This window comes from Phyllobates terribilis, unplaced genomic scaffold, assembly GCF_046119375.1.
Source record: "Phyllobates terribilis strain yellow unplaced genomic scaffold, ASM4611937v1 Scaffold_5__5_contigs__length_657084704, whole genome shotgun sequence".
In the NCBI taxonomy this organism is placed as follows: domain Eukaryota; kingdom Metazoa; phylum Chordata; class Amphibia; order Anura; family Dendrobatidae; genus Phyllobates; species Phyllobates terribilis.
In genome coordinates, this window is record NW_027362765.1 from 325,593,036 (window position 1) to 325,618,654 (window position 25,619).

The 25,619-nt window shown below is 42.3% G+C and overlaps 1 protein-coding gene across 2 annotated transcripts in view; it reads right to left on the reverse strand.

The window, feature by feature from the left end:
- Positions 1-12,048: 12,048 nt before the first annotated feature.
- The window catches only part of LOC141271149 (membrane-spanning 4-domains subfamily A member 4D-like), a 62,655-nt gene continuing 49,084 nt past the window's right edge, over positions 12,049-25,619 (reverse strand). For both annotated transcript variants that reach the window (XM_073681251.1, XM_073681249.1), the window contains 3 exons: positions 23,549-23,671; positions 22,707-22,829; positions 12,049-14,394 (listed from right to left, as the gene is read on the reverse strand). In XM_073681251.1, the coding sequence (XP_073537352.1) occupies positions 14,242-14,394; positions 22,707-22,829; positions 23,549-23,671 (399 nt within the window). In that variant the 3' untranslated portion in view covers positions 12,049-14,241. The remainder of the gene's footprint in view (positions 14,395-22,706; positions 22,830-23,548; positions 23,672-25,619) is intronic.

The following is a 25,619-nucleotide window of genomic DNA, read 5'->3' on the forward strand; positions in this document are numbered from 1 at the left end:
CACAAGCTCAGCAGCATGCATGGGCGTACCCAGGATCAAAATTAGGGGGGGGCAAGCCATGGTTACAGATACCGAAGAGAAATATATATATAGTACAATGCAAAGATTTCACTTCTTACATTACATGAGTGATATCTATTGTAAATTCCACAATAGCTCAGAAACCGGCGAATCGCTCCACACAGTACACTGGCCCCCATAAAATGCTCCATACAGGATACTGGTCCCCATATAACGCTCCATACAGGATACTGGCCCCCATATAACCCTCCATACAGAATTTCGCCCCCATATAACGCTCCATACAGAATACTGGCTCCCATATAACGCTTCATACAGGATACTGGCCCCCATATAACGCTCCATACAGAATACTGGCCCCCATATAACGCTCTATGCAGGATGCTGGCCCCCATATAATGCTCCATGCAGGATACTGGCCCCCATATAACGCTCCATACAGAATACTGGCTCCCATATAAAGCTCCATACAGGATACTGGCCCCCATATAATGCTCCATACAGAATACTGGCCCCCATATAACGCTCCATACAGAATACTGGCCCCCATATAACGTTCCATACGGGATACTGGCCCCCATATAATGCTCCATACAGAATACTGGCCCCCATATAACACTCCATACAGGATACTGGCCCCCATAAAATGCTCCATACAGGATACTGGTCCCCATATAACGCTCCATACAGGATACTGGCCCCCATATAATGTTCCATACAGAATACTGGCCCCCATATAACGCTCCATACAGAATACTGGCTCCCATATAACGCTCCATACAGGATACTGGCCCCCATATAACGCTCCATACAGAATACTGGCCCCATATAACGCTCCATGCAGGATACTGGCCCCCATATAACACTCCATGCAGGACACTGGCCCCCATATAACGCTCCATACAGAATACTGGCCCCCATATAATGCTCCATACAGAATACTGGCCCCCATATAACACTCCATGCAGGATGTTCCCCACACATAATGCCTCATGCAGGCTGTTCCCCCCACATAATGCCCCATGCAGGCTGTTCTCCCCATATAATGCACCATGTAGGATGTCACCCCCCCTTATAATGCCCTATGCAGGATGATACCCCCCCTTCCTTATAATGCCCCATGCAGGATGTCACACCCCCCTCCCTTATAATGCCTCATGCAGGATGTCACACACCACCCTCCCTTATAATGCCCCATGCAGGATGTCACCCCCCCTCCCTTATAATGACCCATGCAGGATGTCACCCCCCCTCCCTTAGAATGCCGCATGCAGGATGTCACCCCCCCTTATAATGCCCCATGCAAGATGTCACCCCCCCCCCTTATAATGCCCCATGCAGGATGTCACCCCCCCCTTATAATTTCCCATGCAGGATGTCACACACCCCCACCTCACCCCCTCCCTTATACTGCCACAGGCCTCCATACAAAAAAAAAAATCAAATACTCACCTCACTTCTCACCTGCTGCCGCTGCTCCGGACTCCTCAGCGTCGCCGGCCTCATCCCGCTCTGCGCTGTGACTGCTCAGGAGAGAGCGCGGTGTAAAGACGTCACCGCACCCTCTGACCTGAGACGTCACAATGCAGCAGCCGCGGAAGAGACAGGACCTGCTGCGGAGGCACGTGGAGGGGTAAGTATTCAGCCGGGTGCCGGGGCCCTTAGTAAGCGGAGGGGAGCAGGCGCTGACGGTGAGGGGCCCCCCCCACCTGCTCAGGGCCCCGGCATTTGCCCGGGTGCACTGGGTGCTGACGCCGGCCCTGGTGTGCGGCGTGCGTCCCTGCTTCTGGGGGGGCAGCTGCCCCACGGTGGGTACGCCCATAGCAGCATGTGTGCCAGGCTGCCCAGAGGCAATGATATGCTGTCCTCTGTGGGAGGTGTATCATCTGGGTCCTGTGTGTCATCTGTATCCCCCCAGCCATGGTTCAGTGATGCCCGTGAGCTGCTTTGAGTGCCACCTTGCTGTGAACAAGGTTGTTCCTCATCCTTCTCCTCCTCCTCATCCTCCAAAACTGTCTCCTTGCTGGACATTCATGTACCTGGCCACTGCTGGTAGAGGAACCCATCCTCCAAGACATGTGTGGATGCTTGGCCTGATAAGGGTGTGAATGATCATTGTTCCTTCTCCTCTTCCTCCTGTGCCCCCACCTCATCCATCATCGCCTGAAGCTTTTTTTATAGGAGGCATAGAAGTGGGATAGTAACGCTGATGTTGGCGTCATCAGCACTGGCCATGTAGGCCCACTCATTGGTCGTGAAGTGGAGTTGTTCCTCTGAGCGACTCACCCATGTGTGCTGCAGCTGAAACTCCAGTATTGCCTGCTGCTGCTCGCACAGTCTCTCCAGCATGTGCAAGGGGTAATTACACCTTGTGGGTACGTCACATACGAGGCGGTGCGCGGGAAAGCAGAAGTTTAATTGCAGTGCAGATAGGCGAACAGCATCAGGGTGAGAATGCCAAAAGCGCACACAGACATCCTGCACTTTCAGCAGCATCTCTTACATATCTATGTAATTTTTAAGGAAGCTCCGTACCACCAAATTTACCACATGAGCCAGGCAAGAGATGTGCATCAAACCGGCAACATGCAGAGCTGCTGCGAGATTTCGCCCGTTATCGCACACCACCAGGCCTGGCTGGTGTGGGATTTTTCCCACAAACAGATGAGTTTCAGATCAGCCTGCTGTACTTTACCCCTGGCTGTGCTGTAGTTGGTGGCGCAGGTCTTAAGCTGACCAAATAAGATGACATTGGAGGAAGCTGGGTAGGAGAAGGAGGCAACATGAACATAGAAACATCCAAAAACATCCAGCAATCCTCTGTGGTGGTAGGGTATGCACAAAAATGCTTTCTGCCTCAGGCCCAGCCGCCACAACATTTATGTTCTCAAGCTCGCGGTGCCAGCAAATGACTTCAGTGCATGCGCAGTGAGAATTCCCCCATGCTCGCGCTAACATCAAGGAGGTCAACTGAGTTCATATGACGTGAACTCGTCTCATCTTGATACCGTTACAGCAAGTCACTGAGAAGCGCAAGCATGCAGGATGGCAGGCTGGATGGTCACGTCAAGCTACTATGCAGCCTGCCATCTAGATGTAGCAGAGCTGGACCCGTCGCGGGACACATGGATTATGTTCTACACGGTAAGGGTGAGATTGGTTTATTATTTTACTTTTACTACAGGTGACAATGGATTAAGAGGTAATGGGCATAATGGTAAGTAGGGTTTAATTTAGAATATTAAAGGAGTCTGTTTATTTCAAATAAAATATTTTATTCTCGGTGTGGGTGTATTTATTTCACATTTCATTTCCACTATGGGGTTAGAAATGGGGGCGTCTTATAGACGGCTCTCCATTACTAACCTGGGCTCGATGTCAGCTGGCATTATAAGCTGACATCAACCCCAGCCCTATAACCTCACTCGCCACAGCTACAGGGCAGTGGGCAGAGTGGATGCGCCATTTCTGGGGCTGCTGAGGGCTGGTGTTTCTAGCCTGGGAGGGGGCCAATATTCATGGCCCCTTCCTAGGCTGTAAATATCAGCCCCCAGCCGCCTGCCTTTGCTAGCTGTTAAAATAGGGGGACCCCACATCAATTTTTGGGGGGACTCCCCTATTTTAATAGCCAGTAAAAGTTAAGTATACAGCTGGGGGCTGATATTAGTAGCTCTGTGGGTATTACCCCCTTCCCAGGCTTCAAACATCTGACCCAGCTGTTTGCTTAACAATAAAGACTAGACAATAAAATTACAGGGGACCCCAAGCCATTTTTTAAATTTTTTTATTTAAGTTAACAATAGATGACAAGTAGAGTAACCAAATCTGTCACTGTACTAATCATATATGTGGCTGACATCTTTTATCTATCTATTCTATGTATGCAGAACTATTCACTCTTTTCTATATTGTCGGATACCGCTGTGTTTTTACAGTATACGACTGATGAAATGCTGGCTTTCAAGGAGATGGATGCGTGAAAATCGGACGGCACTCGAATGGTCCGAGTGCCGTGTGATTTTTTTCACGCACCCATTGACTTGCATTGGAGAGTCTAGTCCAAAATACGCAGCATGCTGCGATTTTTTTCTCAGTCCGATTTGAGCTGAAAAAAAAAATCGCAGATGAGATGTCACTCATTGATTAACATTGGTCCGAGTGCAATCCGATGTTTTATCGGATTGCAGTCGTACGTTTTCCTCGCATATGATTATGAGCCCTTGCAACAATTTCCTTCTATTACCCCAAACAAATATCCCCCTCCCGTCCTGATGTGTCTTAAGTGAACTCAGAATAGTCCATCCTCCACTATATCGAAGATGCCTTAAAAACTAACCAACTGTGACTTAATGAAGTCTATTGAAGTTGAACAACTATACCGTATTATAATGCTCCACGGAAACTTTCTCCTGAAACAAAAGAAGTTCAAGTTTGGTCTGGAGTCCACTGAATACAGTCTCAGCACCTAGGTGGGCATTAGGATTTTTAATTACTAAACAATCAGGAAACATGGCAGCAAATCCAGAAGTTCTTCATGCTGATTTGTGGCAATAAACATGACGTAAAACAGTCAATATGTCTAATGTTACAAGCACGCCACTAGGTTCAGGTAGGACGAGACGAGTTTCATGAATTCTTTGGAATCCTGGGGGAACCGTTACTCAGGGCGACCATAGGCTGCAGCTTCTCTCAGGTACACGATAGATTCAATTGCTGACCAGACACATCTGACAAGAGTCTTTTTCAACAGTTTAACAGTGGAATTTAATCTGAAGCACGGCCAGTGCAATTCAGGGATATTACAGCAACAATCTTCATTACAGTACAGTCTGAGTTTCTTGTGCACCTGGCTCCAGTAACAATAGAGTTGTTTTTTCAGAAGGCACTGTATTACAGTAGCATAATTAAGCATAGATTAGATCTCTTATTAGCACACTTCTATGCATACTCAACCACAGGCTTTTCCTTCACAAGGACACAATAATACACAGCATTCTTTATCCTGCATGGAGATGGAGGAGGGAGGGTTTGATGAGGGAGATGATCCCTGTGACACAATTCCTTCTAATCCTTATCTTCCACTTTACCACATTGGGTTTGTCCGTTTTTTACGTTTTCGCTTTTTGATGCCCTTCTTCCAAAACCCATAACTTTTTTATTTTTATGTCAATATGGCAATATGAAGGCTTGTTTTATGCAGGATGAATTGTACTTTTGAAAGGCACCATTGGTTTTACCATAGCATGTACTGGAAAATAGGAAATAAATTCCAAGTGCGGTGAAAGTGCAAAAAAAGGTCAATTCCACAATTGTTTCTTGGAGATTTTTTACCATGTTCACTAAATGCTAAAACTGACATGCCATTATGATTCTCCAGGTCATTACGAGTTTGTACATACCAAGCATGTATACCATATTTTTTGGACTATAAGATGCACCGGACCATAAGGCGCACCTAGGTTTTAGACAAGGAAACTTGAAAAAGAAATTGAAGCAAAAAATGTGATCATGATGCACTGTTATGGGGAAGGGGGTCTGCTGCTGACACTGTTATAGGGATAATGTCCCCCAATTCTGTACTAAAATCCCACATCCTGATATATATGACCCTCACTTCCTGTTATATGTGGGCCCCATGCTGCTATACATGGTCCCCCATCCTGGTATACACAATGTTTTTATCGCCCTTTATTGCATTTTATTGCAATGTTGCGGCGACCAAAAAAACGTAATTCTAGCATTTAGATTTTTTTTCTCGTTACGCTGTTTTCCAATCAAATTCATTCTTTTTACATATTGATAGATCGGGTGTTTCTGAATGCTGCGATACTAAATATGTGTATTTTTGATTTTTTTAAATGTTTTAATTTTTAATGGGGCGAAAGGGGGGTGATTTGACGTTTTCTATTTTGTTTATTTTTATTTTTATTCTTTTTGCTTTTTACCTACTTCAATAGTCTCTACGGGAGACTAGAAGCTGTGATCATCTGATCGCTTGTGTTCCACATAGCAGGGCTTCAGCCCTGCTATGTGTAACAAAAATGCTCATCTGCTATGAACGCCAACAGCTAGGCGGCGCTCATAACAGATAGGCTATGACAAACACAGATCCGGAGATGTCATGCCAACCCATTGGCTGCTCGCAATCATGTAAGGGGGCACGCTTATGGGCGGATCTTATGATGCGCTTCCGGTGTGGCCATGTTAAATGCGGCTGTTGAAGTTTGAAAGCGACATTTAACATATTAACAGTAATTGGTGGATTGCGATTCTGTTAGAGACACACGACAGCTGATCAGATCAACAGTCATGTGCCGGGAAAGATGCAGGTTCAGCGCCAGAGCCCGCATCAAAGGGAGGGAGATGACTTTAGAAGTACCTATACATCCAATGTCATAAAGGGGTTAAGTAATTTTCCTATCCACATTTGTTTGCAGGGCATTTGTCCTGCTCATACCCCCATTAGCTTACTTTTGCAGCCTCCAAGCCCTTACTACAACCATTTTACAGCTATTTTAAACCACCAACATTCAGGTGGCCACTGACTTCTATTTGGTTCGTGTTCGGGTCAAGTTTGGGGTCAGGTTCGAATACCGAACCAAACTTGCAGCTCTAATGCGGCTGAACACAACGAACCCGAACATCCATGGGTTCACTCATCCCTAATGGCTACTGTTTATAGAGTTTAAAAACATCAAGCAACATGGATTCCAAGGTCTCGATTAAATACTTCTGTTTCTCCAGTTTTGTGGAGTAATTTGCCCTTTTTAGTGAATTTAATATTTGTGTCCTATTCTCTATACATTTTACGTCACTTTTTAAGTTGTCTTTCTATTTTACGTCTTTTTTTATTTTTCCTCAACAACTTTACATATCCAAATGTTTTAGAAAGATTCATGAAACATGGCTTTTACCTAATATCGCAATTTTTTGGCGCATCCCACTTTAGTCCCCACTTGGAAAGAGGATTCTGGAGGTAACTTCAGTTGGGTGCATTTTTGTGAATTTTTAAAAAATTTGCAACATTTCATGTGAAGAAAAATGTAGAAACTTGACGACAGGAAAAAAAGAGCATTTATCATTTTGAGCCAAACCGCTTGTGCCAATTTGAAGATTTTGCATAAAAAAAACAGCAAACATCACAAGACTAAAAATAATAAAAGTGATTTTAATAAATGATGAATGGAGCCCCAAGTCTGCATTCTTAGTTGATTTCCCGAGAATTTTACAAAAGTCTCTGCTAAACCAGATGGGCTCATAATCATGGAGTAACCCAGAAGCCTACCTCAAAATGTGTACACATTAACCATTACACAGCCAGATTACATGCATCTGTGCGCTCCATCAGCTCCGCTTCCAGTGCTGTTTGTTTAGGATGGAGTGGTTGTCGAATTGTTACGTCATTGGGGAAAACCACAGAACACCCCATCGTGCATTTCTCTATTTTGGCAATATCTGGATGTATCTATCAACCATCCTGTCATCAAAATGTGCATGAGGAATAGATTTGATTCCCTACACTTTTGCTTTAATAAAATCATCAGGTGGAAAATCAATAGAGAAAGTACTAGTTAGTATAGTTGTGATTATTCCCACCTGTCATGCAGGATACTGGGTTTCTGTTACCAATGAGGAGGATTTTTTTTTTCTTTTGTCATGTGTGTATATTTTAAGAAATGTCCATGAATCTTAATATTTCCACTTACCGGTATCTCCTCTCCTGTTGGTTTAATCCAGTGCTTATAAATAAAAAGGACATCAAATCCACTAGTCTGGAGAAGAACAACAACAAAAAGCATACTTACCTATATATTGTTTAAATACTTCCATGCCTTGTAATGTTGTCTGGGGAAAATAGGGTGTTGGTACTTACTGGGTGTAATTACATCATCCTTGGTGATAGCTACCTGTTTAAAGAGTTTTAAAGCATTAAGCAATGTGGATTCCTAGACCCCGACTCATTATTGCTGTTTTTACAGTTTTCTGGAGTGATTTGCTCTTTTTTAGTGAATTTAATAGTTGTGCCTTATTCTTATATGTTTTAAGTCACTTTTTAAGTTGTCTTTCTATTTTAAGTCTTTTTTTATTTTTCCTCAACAACAAATATTTTAGAAAAATTAATGAAACATGGCTTTTACCTAATTTTGGGGCGCGTCTCATTTTAGTCCCCACCTGGAGAAATGATTATTATTATTATTGATTATTACTTATGGGGGTAATTATTTTTCGCTTTGTGATTTAATACTACCCACATAGACTTTTAGGACCTATTTAGGCTATCAACTTTCTGCTGTGTGTATTCTGTCAAGGAGGGCCGGGGTGGGAACTGTGTGGAACATCATGCGGAGGATTATTTTTATAATTTTTTTTAGAGCACCATTGATTCCATGGTGCTGTACATGAGAATGGGTTACATACAAAATCCAAATAGAAATTAGAATGAACAAACTAATAGTAACAGAGAAGTGCAGAGGGTAGAGGACCCTGCACTTGTGGCCTTACATTCTATAGGATAATAGGGAAGGAGACAGTAGGTTAGGGGGCTGCTGCAGCTCTGGTGTTGGTGAGTTAGCATTGGGGTCATTGCTGGCTGTAAGCTGTTCTGGAGACTTGGGTTTTCAAGCAGCAGCCAGCATTACAACAACATGGTGGAAGAGTTTGTGTCCACACGTCTCTACATACTAACTGATGGGTCTGACCCATTTAACTTCTCGGTCTCCAAATTTGACACATTGCCTGAGCTTGCCCCTTACTCCTTTGAGGCTCTGGCCTGCCCTGCGGCAAGTGTACTGTCGGAACATGAACATGTGTTTAGCACGGCAGGGGTGATCACAGACAGGCGCATCTGCCTGTCCACAGCCAAAGTTGGGAAGCTCACATTCATTAAAATGAACCAAGAATATACTCCAGAGGACTTGCCCGTAATTTTGTCTGACTAAAGAAATATACCAGCTGCACCCAGCCATTATTATACTCCACTGTAGTTTGTTAGTTCTAATTGCCATTCCCAATGTTTTGGTCCTCCCTAGATGTAAAAAAAATAATAAAAAATAAATTAGAAATAAAAAATAAAAACAGTTTTGGCTACCTCCTCCTCTGCCTCTATCACCTACACCGACTTCCACCTTCACCTCAACCTCCTCCTCCACTTGGACCTCTGCCTCCTTGTTTTTTTTATTTTTAGGTTTTTTATTCTATTTTATTTTAAGTCATTTCCCCCCAAAAAAACAAAGAAATCGAGATCCACTCATGACTGCTAACAAGTTAAATTTCACTGTTAATCACTGTCAGCGGCATTTAATGCACGCAGGCCGGAAGTTCCAAGTCCCACCCATTGGTGCCCCTGTCACATGAGTTACAGGACACCACTTCTGAGTGCAGCGCAGCTCCTGGGTCGCTCGCTGCAGCGGCTCATTCTCCCCGGCTCCTCTGCTGATCGGTTTGCTTGGATTACAGTGGGAGACATTTAGGACAGGTGAGTATATGGATTTTTCATTTTATTCTAGTTTTTACAGGTGGAAACACTGGGAGCAGACACTACTACCCTCATCATTGTTCCTGCTGGTGCTGATCGCAATGCCGGCAGGGAACCATGATGAGGGCAGTGTTCAGCATCGGCGCTTGGGAACAGTGCTAACTGTACACTGATTCCCAGGCACCGGTAAGTGTGCTCCTAATGCAGCACACAGATGGCACATGGTTGCCACATGTGTGACACACACGTACACATGCGACACGGGTATCTCCGGAACCGTTTTTTCCGGTACTGGAAATATACGGACGTGTGAAACCGGCCTTATTTATATGCACTTTCGCTTTTACTTATTTACTTACAGCAGGGTATATGTTCGTTTTGTTGCTATCTTAGGTGTAGTCTGTTTTATGGGCAGTGTGCTCCTATTTTGCATGCATACCAACTTATACACCAGTTCATTTGTTTTGCTTAATTTTAAGGTTTCTGCACATAGTACAGGTAAGGGTGTGGACACCCTTTCTTTGAATAGGACATTACGTTTATATAGCTTCCCATTTTGCTGGGCACTCATATTTGGGACAGAAAATGTTATTGTATTATAGAACTGTTTTGAGGAAGAAGGTATGCTAACATGTAGCCTCAAAAAAAAAAATTATTCATCTAGATATCTAAAAGCGGACAAACAGATATCCACACGTGTAAAACATACTGTACACAAGGTGCTAATGTTTCACTTAATGTGAAGTGAGAGGAGGTCAGTCGTTCACATTCAATAGTATATCATAAACCTCTACAGCTCAGACCCCCTATGCATGAATAATAAGTCAAGAAAAATACAGCCTCAACGCGTTTCCCCATTTTTGGTCAAGTATCAGTGTGGTGATCTTTAATGGATATCTATGCTTTAACCTCTTTTATGTGTCGGCCTCCTGAGGAACCAAAAATGGGGAAACGCATCGAGGCTCTAACCAAAGGCTAAAGACTTTTGGGACTTCTTTCGGCTCATCTGTTTGTAATCGAGATAAGTCTCCCATTTACATTATTATGTGGTTTTCTGTCTGTATTTATCATTTGCCTTAGGTTGCATTGGATTGTGATGTAACAAGCTGTTTAGATCTAGGGCGACCTAGGGCTAGTGAGGGAAAGCCGTCGTGGAGCGGAGGCGCCACGTCTTCACCTTTAACTAGGGTGCCAACCTCTGCTGGTAGGTAGGAACCAGTATCCTGGTTTATATCTAGGTCCGGGATAGTCTTATCAGTTATTTTGTGTCTGGTCTCTAATTTTAGAGACTTATGGGAGATTAACTGGATTGTGTTTTTACATATGCACTTTGTCACTTTATACACTTTTTGCAATTTTTATCTGATGAATTTGTGAAAGGTTTATTGTATTTTTCTTGATTTATTATTCATGAACATAGGGGGTCTGACCTGTAGAGGTTTATGATATACTATTGAATGTGAACGACCTCCTCTCACTTCACCGTAGACATTAAGTGAAACAGTAGTACCTTGTGCATGTCTGTGGATATATGTTTGTTTGTCTGCTTTTAGATATCTAAATAAAAAAATGTTTTGTTTTTTTGAGGCTATACTCATATTTGGGGCCTGGTCGTGCTCGGCTCTTATTCACATATACGTCAAATGGTAAGGTTTTTATACTAGAGGTTAGGACCATCCCGATTTGGGTACACCTTGACACTGGTGGGATGGCTTTTACACTTTTTTTTATCAGTGTTTACTAAGTACCCTATGTTATTTATATGCACTATTGCTTTTACTTATTTACTTGCAGCAGGCATGTGTTTATTTTTTTTCTGTCTTAAGTTTTGTCTGTTTAATGGCCAGTGTGAACATGCTCCTATTTTGCATGCATACAAATTTATACTCCAATTCATTTGTTTCGGTTACGTTTCTAGTTATGCGACTGCCTGCAGGATTAAGCAATTGTGCACAGTGTAAAGACTGCAGTAGCACAGGGCTTTTGTAGTTTGCGAAGGTAACGCTGCTGCTGCATATGAACCCAGCCTAAGTTTTAAACACATCTATTAAGGAGAAAATTATAATTTCCCTCAAAACTATTTTGGTGCAAGAATAAAAAAAACACCAAAAAAATACAACATTTCTCCCAAGTGTCTATATTATTTTTTTATACTGCAATTGTATTCAGTTTCAGTTCAGAGAGCTTTACAAATATTAATAAATTTGTGTAATAATTTTTTTTTATCATCCATAAAAAGCTAAATACTCAATATAACAATAACCTAATAATATTTGCTTTGAGTCTGTCAGTAGAAAATAACTGGTCAAACCAAGCACCTTTTGTGTGTCCAAGCTGTTTAGCACACCTTCCCACATGCTTGTCGGAGATTGATGGAAAACAAATATGTGGGAAGATATACTGAATGTTCGGCCACATCAAGGGTGGACCGAGTGTGTCATTAGTATATTTGAAGAAACAATAATTTCTACCAAACGCAGCAAAAGATATGAATTAGTGTGATTTTTATTAGGGTAATGTCACTTGCCGCCATTTTGTGATGGCAGACTCCCATTAATAAGTGTTATTATTAGTTTATTCCAATTTTTATCAGATACAAGATACAAGATGTATTATCAGATACAAGATTCCTCTTGTTGAATTATGAACCATTATTTTTTACCAAGGTTTTCCGCATGAGATATGTATGGTCACATTCAGGTGCAGACAATAACAGCAAAAACCCCAAACATAACGCATAATAATGTACCAGGATGTATTCAACCTGAAAAAGAGAATACTATTTAGGTTTTAGGGTACGCTTACACTAGCGTATAAAAAAATCAGTCCCATTGTCATCCAGGAGAGTGGGGCGATTTTTTTCATTTGTCATCCGTGTGCCATCCGTATACAATCCGTTTTTTTCCTCAGCAGCTATTAATCATTTACAGGACCATTTACAGTTTCCCATCTTAGAGAATTGTAATGTATCAGTAAATATTGGATGCCGTATGACATCGGATTTTTCTTTCACATCCATCAAAGTTCGGTGTAAAATCGCAGCTGGCGGAGATTTATTTCTTATGCCAAATACAGCTGAGAAATAAAATACGCAGATTGCTCTGCCTCATTGAATAACATTGGTCCGAGTGGAATCCGATTTTTTCTCGCATTGGACTCGTCCGATTTATACGCTAGTGTGAGCTAGCCCTTAGGGTATGAAATTTCTATTATACATAGTATTAAGTATTTTAGCTATTACTGTATCAACCCTCCATACTGTTGGTCCTGAGTTTTATTCTTGACATTGACAAGCTGGGTCTGCAAGCTAAATTTTTTATCAATGGATTCAAGACTTCTGATATGTCATTACTGATTCCTCAACACCTTTAACAAAACTTATACAGGTACATCCATCTTGAGAAATTGATACCACACTTTTGAACATTTCATAGGCCATAATAGTGGTTACAAAGCTATTTGAGCCATCAAATTGAGGACATTTTTAACAGATATATTCTATTAGCAGGCATGTACATGTTAAAGGGGTTGTCCCCTTTCAGATAATGCTTGGCCCAGGCTTCAGTTTGCTTAAAAATATCAAACTGAGCTCTACTCATCTTCCTCTGATCCACTGGTGAGTTTCCACTGCTGCCCCCAGTGTCTGGCATTGGCTGAGGTGATGACATTACGTCGACAGCATGGCAGTCAATCAGTGAGCTCTCCTGTCACTTCACCTCGTCATCCTACAGTTAGGTCCATATATATTTGGACAGAGAATGAATTCTGATGTATTCAGAGCCATACTGTGTGAATATTCTTGAATGGCCAAGTCAGTCACCTGATCTCAACCCAATTGAGCATGCATTTCACTTGTTAAAGACTAAACTTCAGACAGAAAGGCCCACAAACAAACAGCAACTGAAAACCACCGCAGTGAAGGCCTGGCAGAGCATCAAAAAGGAGGAAACACAGCATCTGGTGATGTCCATGAGTTCAAGACTTCAGGCAGTCATTGCCAACAAAGGGTTTTCAACCAAGTACTAGAAATGAACATTTTATTTACAATTATTTAATCTGTCCAATTACTTTTGGTCCCTTTAAAAACAGGGTGGCACATGTTAAGGAGCTGAAACTCCTAAACCCTTCATCCAATTTTAATGTGGATACCCTCAAATAAAAGCTGAAAGTCTGAACTTCAACTGCATCTGAATTGTTTTGTTTAAAATTCATTGTTGTAATGTCTAGAACCAAAATTAGAAAAATGTTGTCTCTGTCCAAATATATATGGACCTAACTGTATGTTCTCTCTCTTCTGCTCATATAATCTGCCATTCTGTAAAAGGAGACACAACCTTGGTGCAAATTTCTGGTGTAAACGTAGACTAGACAGACTAAAAATGCCCCAAATTTATCAACACATGTGTCGCTTTGATAAATTTGGTATATTTAGAGACTGTCTAATGTCAGTTTGCACTGACTATCTCTGCCATTGAGTCAGTACTCAATGCTCCCAAAAGTGAGGAAGGTGAAAAGCTGCAGCTGACTACATGCCATTACATGAAAATCACATTCAATGAAATTCGGTCATGTTCCGTTGCCTTTGACCACCAAAATAAGGCATTCAAGAGCATATATAAAAAGTAATGGAAACCTTGAGTATTAAATCTCCTGTAGAAGTTTATGGGTCTAAAGAAATAATATTTTACATTACAATGAATATCCTCCAATATACAAGAGGATTCAAGCAATTTTTATATTGAGGATTATGCAAATTGCTTCACATTATCTTCTATTTGGTCCGTGTAAGGAGGAGGTGATGCAGGTGGTGGTGGTTGTGTCTGAGGAAATGTTGGAGCTGTTGCAGAAAATACAGATGGGGGCATCGAAATTACAACATCATTCTGTATCACAAACACCTGTAAGAGAATTAAAAAGATAATAAATTGGAATTACCTTTTCTATTCTGCTAACACGTCTCTTGAATAAATCCTACTCGATTTAGGGCTCATTCACACTGACACATATTCTCTCATGTGAGAGAATCGAGTCGACTATGCTAATGACACTCAGCTCAAAGTCTGTCAGAGTTTGATATTCGTGTCATCTGAGTGTGATCTGATTCTCTCACATGAGGGAATCGCTGCACACGAGTGGAGGAGATGGAGAACGTAATTTCTACATTTTCTCCATTGTCTTTGTGCGTGTACATCTGTGTTATGACTTCCGAGTGCAGTCCAATGTTTTACACGTGCCCATAAACTTGTATGAGTCCGCGAGATCCGAATAGATCGGATCCACTCGCAGCATACTGCGATTGTTGTCTGAATCGGCATGAGAAAATAATTACAGATCTGTACTGCCCCATAGTATAACATTGGGCCGAGTTGTATCTGATAAAACATTATTAAATGGGAGAAAGCGAACCAAAAATACATGGGTGAAGGTTCATGAAATTGTGGTTAATTTTCAAAAACATTTTTTATGTTTTCTGCTATCCAAAAGTTACACTCTTAATAATGACAACATCACTATATGAGGTCTATATGTATTGGTTTCATTTGTAATAACTTTTATTCGGGGTTAAACACAGACAATTAACCAATGGTTTAAATTTTATGGATGCCATTCACTAATTACCAACAGTAATTAGTGGATCAGGCACAATTCCAAATTGCCCCAAATTGCCCCAGAAAATTCAATGTACTTCCAGCTCTGATGAGACCCAGGAGGACCAGCGCACAAGGTCACTACGTCATGACGTCACAATGTGCGTTGTGACCTTACGTGTAGTTTTGCAAAACCATCATAGATGTCATCAGAGCTATAAGTCCCTTTCAGTGTGATTTTAGATCATGCAACGAGGACCGGAAGAAGCGGTCATGGTCATGACATCATAACCTTTTATGCACATACACAGACTCATCTCGGTTCTCATCAGATATGGAAGTTTCAGCTCATTTGTAAATGGCCCGGGGATTTCAGCACAAGCGGCAGGGATCAGAAGATGCGACGAAGACCAAATGGGTGATGGTGTGGAGACTGTTAGAGGCATTTTTTCAATGTGTCTATTTTTGGCTAAAAATAATTTTTGCAACATGATTTCTAAAAATAAAATTTAACTGATTAGTCTTTATAGCCTCTTTTTATCTCTGGGTATAGCTGGCTGCCGAATGAGTTAAAGGGGTGGTCCAAAGTAATTTTCCTCCTTAATCCCTATCTATTTAGTGCCATAATCTAAATTATTTGCTAATATACTTGAATTAAAATGTTTTATACTTCCCTAACAACACTATCTAACTGCTTTTGTATTTTGTTTTCACTTCCTCTTTGATGATGCTTCATTTAAGAATCCCAGTGCATGCTGTGATACTCAAACAAAGCATCATCCCTGAAATGAAGCGTCATCAGTGATGCTTGTTTCAGGGGCTGGGCTAGTTCCTGCGTTATTATGTGCACTGTGCGATGTGAATAATGACAGCGCAGCCCGCTTTCTCTTGCCAGCTCAGATTAGCAGTAACCAGTAGAGATGAGCAAACTTGTTTGAAAACATTTGCCAATCTCAAAGTCGGCACGAACATTGGACATTTAGATTCGTGTTCGGATTCAGATAGTTAGCTAGATGGTTTATTGTCACCTAGTTCAGCTAGATAGGATCCTATATCAAATTGACCATCCAGTATATCAATCCTTTGTGCTAATTGTGTGGTCCAGGCACCAGTCCACATTTTAGCATATAAATCCTTTGTGCTACTTGTGTGGTCCATGCACCAGCCTACATTTCAGCATCTAATTCCTTTGTGCTAATTGTGTAGTCCAGACAACAATCCACATTTCAGCATCTAAATCCTTTGTGCTAATTATGTTGTCCAGACACCAGCCCACATCTCATCATCTAAATCATTTGTGCAAATTGTGTGGTCCAGACACCAGTTCATATTTCAGCATCTCAATCCTTCGTGCTAATTGTGTGGTCCAGACACCAATCCACATTTCAACATCTAAATCATTTGTGCTACTTGTGTGATCCAGGCACCAGTCTACATTTCAGCATCTAAATCCTCTGTGCTAATTGTGTGGTCCAGACACCAGTCCACATTTTAGCATCTAAATCCTTTGTGCTAATTGCGTGGTCCAGACACCAGTTCATATTTCAGCATCTCAATCCTTTGTGCTTATTGTGTGGTCCAGACACCAGCCCACATCTCAGCATCTAAATCCTTTGTGCTAATTGTTTGGTCCATACACCAGTCCTCATTTCAGCATTTACATCCTTTATGCTAATTGTGTCATCCAGACACCAGTCCATATTTCAGCATCTAAATCCTTTGTGCTGTGTGTTCCAGACATCAGTCCACATTTCAGCATCTAAATCCTTTGTGCTAATTGAGTAGTCAAGCCACCAGTCCACATTTTAGCATCTAAATCCTTTGTGTTAATTGTGTGGTGCAGACACGAGTCCACATTTCAGCATATAAATCTTTTGTGCTAATTCTGTGGTCCAGCCACACTCGCTCAGCAAATAAATACTGATTGTTAATTTAGTGACAGGTGACTGACAGGTCTATAAATATGATTTAGGTTCTTTCTAAGAGAATATGAGACAATTTATAGAGTTCTCAAAAGAAACTGACCGAGCTATCAGTGGTTAATATTCTCCGAAGCTTTCCTGTAGTGTCTGACATCCAGGATACCTCCGCAACTCACATGACGCGATGGCATTCCCTGCTAATGTGGCCACATTTGATTGGCTCTGAGAGAGAGTGTCACCGATTGGCTGGAGGGAGCGCGAATCAGAGGAAGAGGGGCGGAATGTGCGTTATAAAAGTTCGGCTTCCGTGCCGCCGAACGCGGCTTGCATCGAGGCCAGGAGAATCAGCTCCTGTGCGTTTTATGTTAAGAGACAGCACAGCTATCTAGTTATAAGAATAAAATGAACCTCCTGATGTGCCCATAAGAATGTTGGGTGAAATGCATCTAGGTAGACAATGGTCATGAATTAAATTTAGGAGATACAGGACAAAAGAATCCTACAACTGCTAACAGCCAGTATATGAATGAAATGCAGGGAGTTCGGAATAAAAGGAACACTGTTTATTAATGGACAGAAACTAGAGAGGTGTGACTGAGTGTTCACCTGACAGCTAGCATAATCCATTGTTATAAGTACAAGAGTGGCTGGTAGATTAGCTGATACAATCCAAATTATGCTGGACTGATAGTCTGGATCAGGAGCGAATGTTAGAGAAAAGATGTATAAGATGTATAGGATTAATCCTCTATCTACTGCTTTCAATAGCACGGTAAGTACAACAAACTGAAGGATGTGTTCCCCTATGAATCAAGCAGCAGTAAGGTATAGGTTCTAAAGGGAAAAGTGCAATGATACAGTATATCACTGTTAAAGACAATAGAGAATAGTGAATACAAGTTATGAAAGAATAAGTACCAATTTGATAGCTTTGCGGAGTTACCCTAGTACTGCCGCTAATTAAAGGGACATCTATTATCAGATAGTATGCATCGTTAGATACGGTATCTTGTTTTATTGTTAGTATCTTGATCTGACTAAATATTTGGTCAGATCAGATAAGACTGCACAAAAGTACGGTGGATTTGATTAATTCTATTTTAATAATTAAATAAAGGTTACATTTTAAATTTAGTGAGCCACCCAAGTCAGTAAATTTATTAATACTGGACTCCAATATTTCGAGTCTAAAGGTCCTCAAACAGTGAATTCTTAAAAGAGAGGAAAGGTACATCCAACATGAGTGGGAAAAAGTGAGGTCGTGGTTGAAGGGGGAAGGCTTGGTGTTCGAGGTGTACATGGGGTAAGTGGTAATGCTACTGAAAGCTCTATTGAACAAACATCTGCATGTCCTATTCAAACGCAACTGGCAATTTCTGTTACTGGACAGGCTTGGACACCTTTCAGATGAGGGCCAGAAAGAGCATGTGCTCCAGTGGATGGCAAGCGCTGCATCAAGTGGCCTCTCCTCTTCCTCCACCTTAACATCACACACAGTACAATCCTCAAAAGTGGCACCCCAATTACCCTTGTTTCTCCCCGTGCCACGACTCTCCAACTGCCCAACTGACTGTGGCAAACCACAGATGGGCGAGTCTTCAGAGCTGTTCACTCATTCTATTCCATGGGCATCAGAGGTCTGCTTTAAAGATTCACAGACTCAAAAGGAGGATAGTATCTGCAACGATGCCCAATTTTTTTTTCAGTTGGATCCAGGGCCGGATGAAGTAGGGTCCAAGCAGAATCCAGACCCTTGTCACCAGATGTTAACCCCTAGGGGTGGAGGTGATGGGGTGGAGGTAATCCTGATGAGACTCAGATACCTGAGGTGCACGCAGTCTGTACTGTGCTGTCAGGGCAACAAGATGAGAAGGGTCACTTACAGAGCGAGGCATGTGCTGTCAGGGCTGGAAGAGGAGGAGGGTGATTCTAAGGGCGAGGAGTGGGAAAACACAGAGGATGACAATGAGGTTGTAGATCCCACTTGGGGTGAACCCAGAGGCACGCAGCTGAGTAGCTCATCTGAGGAGGTGGAAAAGGAGGAAGATGAGGAGGTTACGTTGCAGCTTCCCGCACAGACACTGAGTGATGCAACCACGACAAGCACTGCATCCTCAGCGACAACTATGGCACAGCAGCGGTCGCGGCTCTGCAGTTTGCAGGGGTGGCAAGGGTTGCCTAACCTGGGCCTTTGAGACTGCAAAGGATGACCCAACTCACGTTATCTGCCAACTGTGTAAAGAAACAACTCAGCAAAAAATTCAAATAATTTGACTACTACTTTCATGAACCGGCACATGCGAGATCAACATGCGTTAGCCTGGGAATCTCAATGCGCTAAAATACAGACTAGCCGGCCTTATCAACCACCAGCTGCCCTATCAACTGCATCTGCTGCTTCTTATTCTTCTGTCACCATGGCAAGTGTTCTCACACAGGTCTCCAGCCGCAGAACCGCCACTTGTTTACCCACTACAGTCAGGGTGAGTGAGAGCCCATCAGCTGTTATGGAAGTGGACATGCCTGCTGTTTTGGACCGATCTTAGACACCGAGCGCACCATATCTTTCTCAATCCACCACAACATCTCCGCCTGTACCTCACTCACTGTCCAGCAGTTTATCGTGTTCACTCTACTCCACCCTCTCTCAGCACAGCAGCCAGCTCTCGGTCCCGCAGTTGTGGTCACGTAAAAGATTGTTTCCTCCTACACATGACGAAGTTAAGAGCTTGAAATTCACCATCTCTAATCTGTTGGCCATGGAAATGCCGCCTTTCCGCCTGTTGAATACAGATGGTTTCCGAAAGCTGATGGCCGTCACAGTCCCCCAGTACCAGTTGCCCAGTCACCATTATGTCTCTAAGAAAGCTGTGCCTGCGCTACACCAGCATGTCAGAGACAAAATCACCCATTCTCTCAGAACATGTCTTCAGCACTGCTGGTGGTGTCCTGATGGATAAGCTCATCCAGCTGTCCCTTGAACAAAATGAACAAGTCATGAATCTCCAATTACCTTTGCACCACAGTCGCAGACTTTGCAGACTAGACGATGGTGTAGTTTTTAGTGTGCTGCATTGATCTCACGTAATTGCAGTCTGTGACTCCTTTGTTGTGGCTTCTGTGCCGGCTGTTGCTGCTGCTGCTGATGTTACTAACATTTTTTGAAATGTGGAGAGTAGACTCCAAGTTGGGTCTCCATCTGGTGGATTCAATAAACATCACAAAAAACACAAGAAACAGATCTTACCAACACCAGGTCAGATTACCAAAGCACAAGCAGGATGAAGCAAACCCCCATGATAAAGGCGGGTTCAATCACAGGTGCAAAATACTGATGCAGCAGCCACCCCTACATGAATTGGCAGATATGTGAGTGGCTGTGTAGTATTACAAATGCACACAGATGGGACTTGCATAGGACGTCAGTCACACAGAAAGATGCGTTGCACAGTATCTGGCTTACAGCCTATTAATGACACCCAGAATTTTAAATCAAGCGGACTGTCCAGCACTATATAAGTGCACCCCACAAGACAGATGCCCCAATTCACCCAATCAACGCTAAAGGGCCTGGCTGCATCCTTCAAATGATGAAAAATGTGCAAAAAAAGATGAAAAATAATGTATAAAATAAATACATTACATTAGGTATTGGTCAATATTTTGGCCAAAATACGCAAGCTCGTAACCTCATACTTGCAAGCCCCTACTCTAAAATTAAAAACGGCGCACAGAAAAGGACATGAATTCAAAAAACATCGCAAAAAAGAAACAGGCCTTACCAACACCAGGTCAGATTACCAAAGCACAAGCAGGATTCAGCAGACCCCCATGATAAAGGCGGGGACAAGCACAGGTGCAAAATACTGATGTGACAGCCACCCCTCTCCATCTAGTGGGTTGCCTGTATTGGAAGGGGTGTCAGAGCCCCATTATACTATTTTCTATTCTTGGGAAATTGATGTCACTTTAGTGGTGTCTGCCCCTAATTTTTGGAAATGTTTGGACTCCAAATTGGGTCTTCTTCATGTGTGTTGCCTCTAGAAGTAGGGCTCCCAGACCGGCAGGCCTGCACTTTCTTTCAGTAAACTACCTGTGTTACTATCCTTATTTTTTTCTAGCAATAATAATCTACAATGCTGATATTTGTATCACCTGAATGTGTCTGAGCAGAAAAGCAGGTTGAGCTGTTGCATGTGGTATCAGGGCTCCCAGCACAGCAGGCCTACACCGATCCCTCACCCACCTAGTCTTAATTTGAGGTTAAATTCAAAGCTGTAAATGCTGGCCCAGACCCTGTCTCATGCCTGGCCCATGGCTGACTGCTGCTGTGCTATTATAACATTTCTACTGTGGGTCAATTGATGCCACTTTTCCTGGTGTCTGCCCCTAATTTTTGGAAATGTTTGGACTCCAAGTTGGGTCTCCTTCATGTGTGTTGCCTGAATTTGGCTGGTCTCTCATAGCACCAGGCCTACACCTGTTACTCATCCACCTGTTACTGATCAATGTTTACGCTAGAAATGCTGGTCCAAGCCCTGTCCCAGGCCCTGTCCAAGGCCCTGTCCCAGGCATCCATGCTGCACAATTATACTATTTGTACTCTGGGTCAATTCATGCCACTTTTCCTGGTGTCAGCCCCTAATTGGAGCTGTTTTGGCAGCTGTTGAGCCCCCTTGAAGGTGTTGTCTATGTGTTTAATTTTGCCTCCCAGTGAATTCAATGGGGTTCGAATATGTTCGACGAACTGTTCGACAAACTATTCAGCGAACATCGGGACATTCGCTGATCCAAACCGAACCAAGCCTTGAAAGGTTCGCTCATATCTAGTAACCAGCTGGCAACAGATTGTGTTGTCAGAATATCCAGCATGCAGAGACCAGTGACATCGCTTGTGGGGGCGCCAGTGGTCTCTGCACGCTGGGTATTCGTACAACGTGCTCTGTTGTAGGCTCATTACTGCTGATCTGAGCCAACAACAGACAGCACGCTGTCATTGTGCACATCGCGCTGTGACTAGCCCAGCACCTGAAAAGAGCATCACTGATGACACTTTGTTTCATGGAGGAGGCAGAGGCTGCGGCAGTGATTGTAGCCTCTGCCTCCTGATAACGCTTCATTTTGAGTATCCCAGCATGCACGGGGATTTGCAAATGAAGTGTCATAAAAAAGAAAGTGAAAAACAAATAGAAAATCAGTTAGATAAAGTAGTTAGGGAAGGATAGGGAATTTTTAATTCAAGCACATTAGAAAATAGTTTAGATTATGGCACTAAATAAATAGAGATTTAGGAGGAATATTATTTTGGACTTCTGACCACCCATTAACCAGTGAATCTGTGTGTACTTTTTCATTCTTCTTCTCAACTTTCTTCTAAACTGATTTTTAACCAACTCAATGTTAAACTTTCATATAGTCATACATCAACTTAGATGAAAGTTTAAAATGAGAGAGAAAAGGAAGGTTTACAAACCCTGCTGTCAGAATGAGGTTACTTACCGATTCTCATTACATTTTTAAGCTAAAAAAATCCCTTTAAAAAATCTTTTATAAAGAGAGAAAATCCCCTCAAAGACAATAGTGTTGTCTGTGGTTGACTTTTAGGGTTCTTAGACAGGAACGTCCTCTGTGAGAGAAGCTGAATAAGATGTTAGAAGAAAGCAGAAAAGTGGTTAGAGGCAGAATGTTAGAGTCCCTTACCTGAGGAACTATAGAAGATGCATGATTTAAAGAGCGGCATCCAAAGACTGACAAGGAAATTGACAAACAGAATAGCAGAAGATTTGTCACGATAAGAATTGCGTCAATAAAATATCCGCCAATCTGTTGAAAAAGAATTGTTGCATAATGATGTAATAATGGTCATGATGTATGAGAAAACTGACATAATTATAACACAACATTATGAAAATATCTCACAAGATGCAGTTGTCTGCAGCAATGCCCTAAAGAGTCAGATCACAACTCTAGCTTATAGGGGTTTTCAATTTTAGAAAAATGTCCCCCAAATGTTGCCAGTCATGTGAAATAAGAAACTTAGATAGTGCTTAACTCCTCGATCCAGCACAAACAGTCCGCCATTGCTGTGATCTCAATGTTTTAGTATCATGTCGACAACTCACACCAAAGCTGCAGCCAATCAATTGTCCGTTCTTAGAGAGATCCAAAAGCATAATAAGGGACATTAAATTCACAGAGACTAACTTCTCTGCCAATCACATTTCCTTGGAAAATCTGTGCAAACAGGCAAATTTAAATTTAGACTTTTATGCTAATCTTTTGATCTGAACAGTAATGCCACATACAATGTGTGGACATGTGTAGTGCTGGATGATCTAGGAGCTCCAAGAACAGGGCTAATTCTCATAACGTTACTCTTATCTAGCTAAAATGCAAAACTCTCAAGTTTAGGACTGCCTATTAGGTCATAAGACTCCTTTGAGTTGAGTGAGTTACTACTGAACTTTGAGCTGGACAATAAGCTGAAGGTCTGGCCAACTACAACAATTCCAGTGATTCCAAAAGCAAAAGTTTGGACTTACAATTCTACTGCGGCACAATCTACTGGGATAACACCAAATGAACCCAAGGTCTACGCACGTCAGCACTAGTCCAATCACACTGAACGTTATTGTCAGTATATTCATAGACAAAGAACCTTTAATCTGTTGAAGAAAAAAATGGAAAAGCAATAAAAAAACAACGTATTAATGTATGATTTTTGTTCTTTATAGGGAACCCAACCCACAGGCAGCATGTATCGGGCCCTGGCTGCACGATTTCACCCATGTATGTTTAACTTTGAAGCACTGCGGCTTTTCAGAGAAAAACATAGTTTAATAACCACTAGGGACCCAGCTGCACAGGCTGGGACAAGCTTGTTCCTGGTGGCTTCTGCACGCCCACTGCTAGTGACCAACAGGTCTCTCTCTGCATGCACATATAAGGAAAGACCTGTCACTCCAGGGCAGCGAGTAGAGAGAAGCCACAGGGACTCGCCTGTCTGACTAGTCTCTCGTTTGGCTCGGTCACCAGCGGCTATGAGAGTATATTGTTCTCTGAAACACCAAAATGTTTTATATTTAAACATATATGGTTGAAATCATGCAGCCAGTGTCTGATACATTCTGAAGATGTATCTGGCAGGATGTATCAGCAATTAGGTTCCCTTTAGTATTTTTTTCATATACATATGTGACATACAGAAGTATTGCTGTTGCTTCAAAAGCATCCAGCAACTATAAGAGTTAACACAGTCACAAGAGACAGGAAATATTGTACTTCAGAAGCATCCAGCATCTAGAGGGGTTAACACAGTCACAGGAGACAGGGAATGTTTAGCAGAGCCCCAGGGGGATTGTGGGTAACTTGTCTATTAATCTGGCTGGAGCCGAAGAGAAAGGTGGTGTATGATCTGTATCTCACAGAGAGCAAGTGAACAGAATTCAGGTCAGGAGGGAAGCTAAACACAGGTCAGATAGAGTCCCTGAAGAGTGCAGAGTATTGTCGGGCATAAATATAAGGACTGGAAGGAATCGTGTCACAGGGATCATCTCCCTCATCAAACCCTCCCCCTCCATCTCCATGCAGGATAAATAATGCTGTGCACTATTGTGTCCTTGTGAAGAAAAAAACTGTGGTTGTGTATGCATAGAAGTGTGCTGCAAAGAGATCTAATCTGTGCTGAATTATGCTACTGAAGAGTCTGACGTTACTGTGCCTGCTTTAATAGACTGTACTGTGGTGAAGCCTGTTTGCTTCAAAGAATTAAATGGTACTGGCAGTACTTGGTTAAACTCCACTATTCAACTGTTTATGAAGACTCTTGTCAGATGTGTCTGGTCAGCAACTGAATCTATTGTGTGTCTGAGCTAAGCTGAAGTCTATGGTCGCCCTGACTAACGGTTCCCCCAGGATTCCAAAGAATTCATGAAATCCGTCTCACCCTATCTGAACCTAGCAGCGTGCGTGTAACACATAGCTTTGGGTTTTCAATTTTGGGCTATGGCTGGAATGGAAACAACTAGAGCCCTCTATGTTGACAGTGACATCATGTCTCATTCACATTGAGAACTGAGATTGTATTCTTATGAACTTGGCTAAATAAAGGGTCATTCGCATCTTAGCCATTCATTGCTTGTCATGCTATGTTTCTGTAACCTCTATTCATTTCAACAGGTGTTACGGAAACAGCATAGCACAGCTGTTTCCAAAGTCTTAACCTCCTTTGGTCAGCACATACAGACAGATAAGACTGTCTCAGCCATGTATAACCCATTATGGTCATATACTGTACAGCTGATTTTAACTAGAAATAGACAAAGGCAAATTTGTGGTATACTCAGATGCATTTCCTATTACAGAGGTAATTTCCCACAGAAGAAATTATTCCATAGGAAAGCACAGATGCACACGGAATATGTGCACCCGTAATACAGAATTACTTACTGAAAAAACAAGCGGAACTGACCTAGGATAAGAATTCTGGAATTTTGAGAACCAGCTTTGAAACTGAACTTTCCTTGAGGAAAAAAGTTTCAGGTGACTCTTATAGTGTCACAATTGTTTACATAGTAGCACTCCTGTTTCCTGCTCCTCTTACATTTACAAATG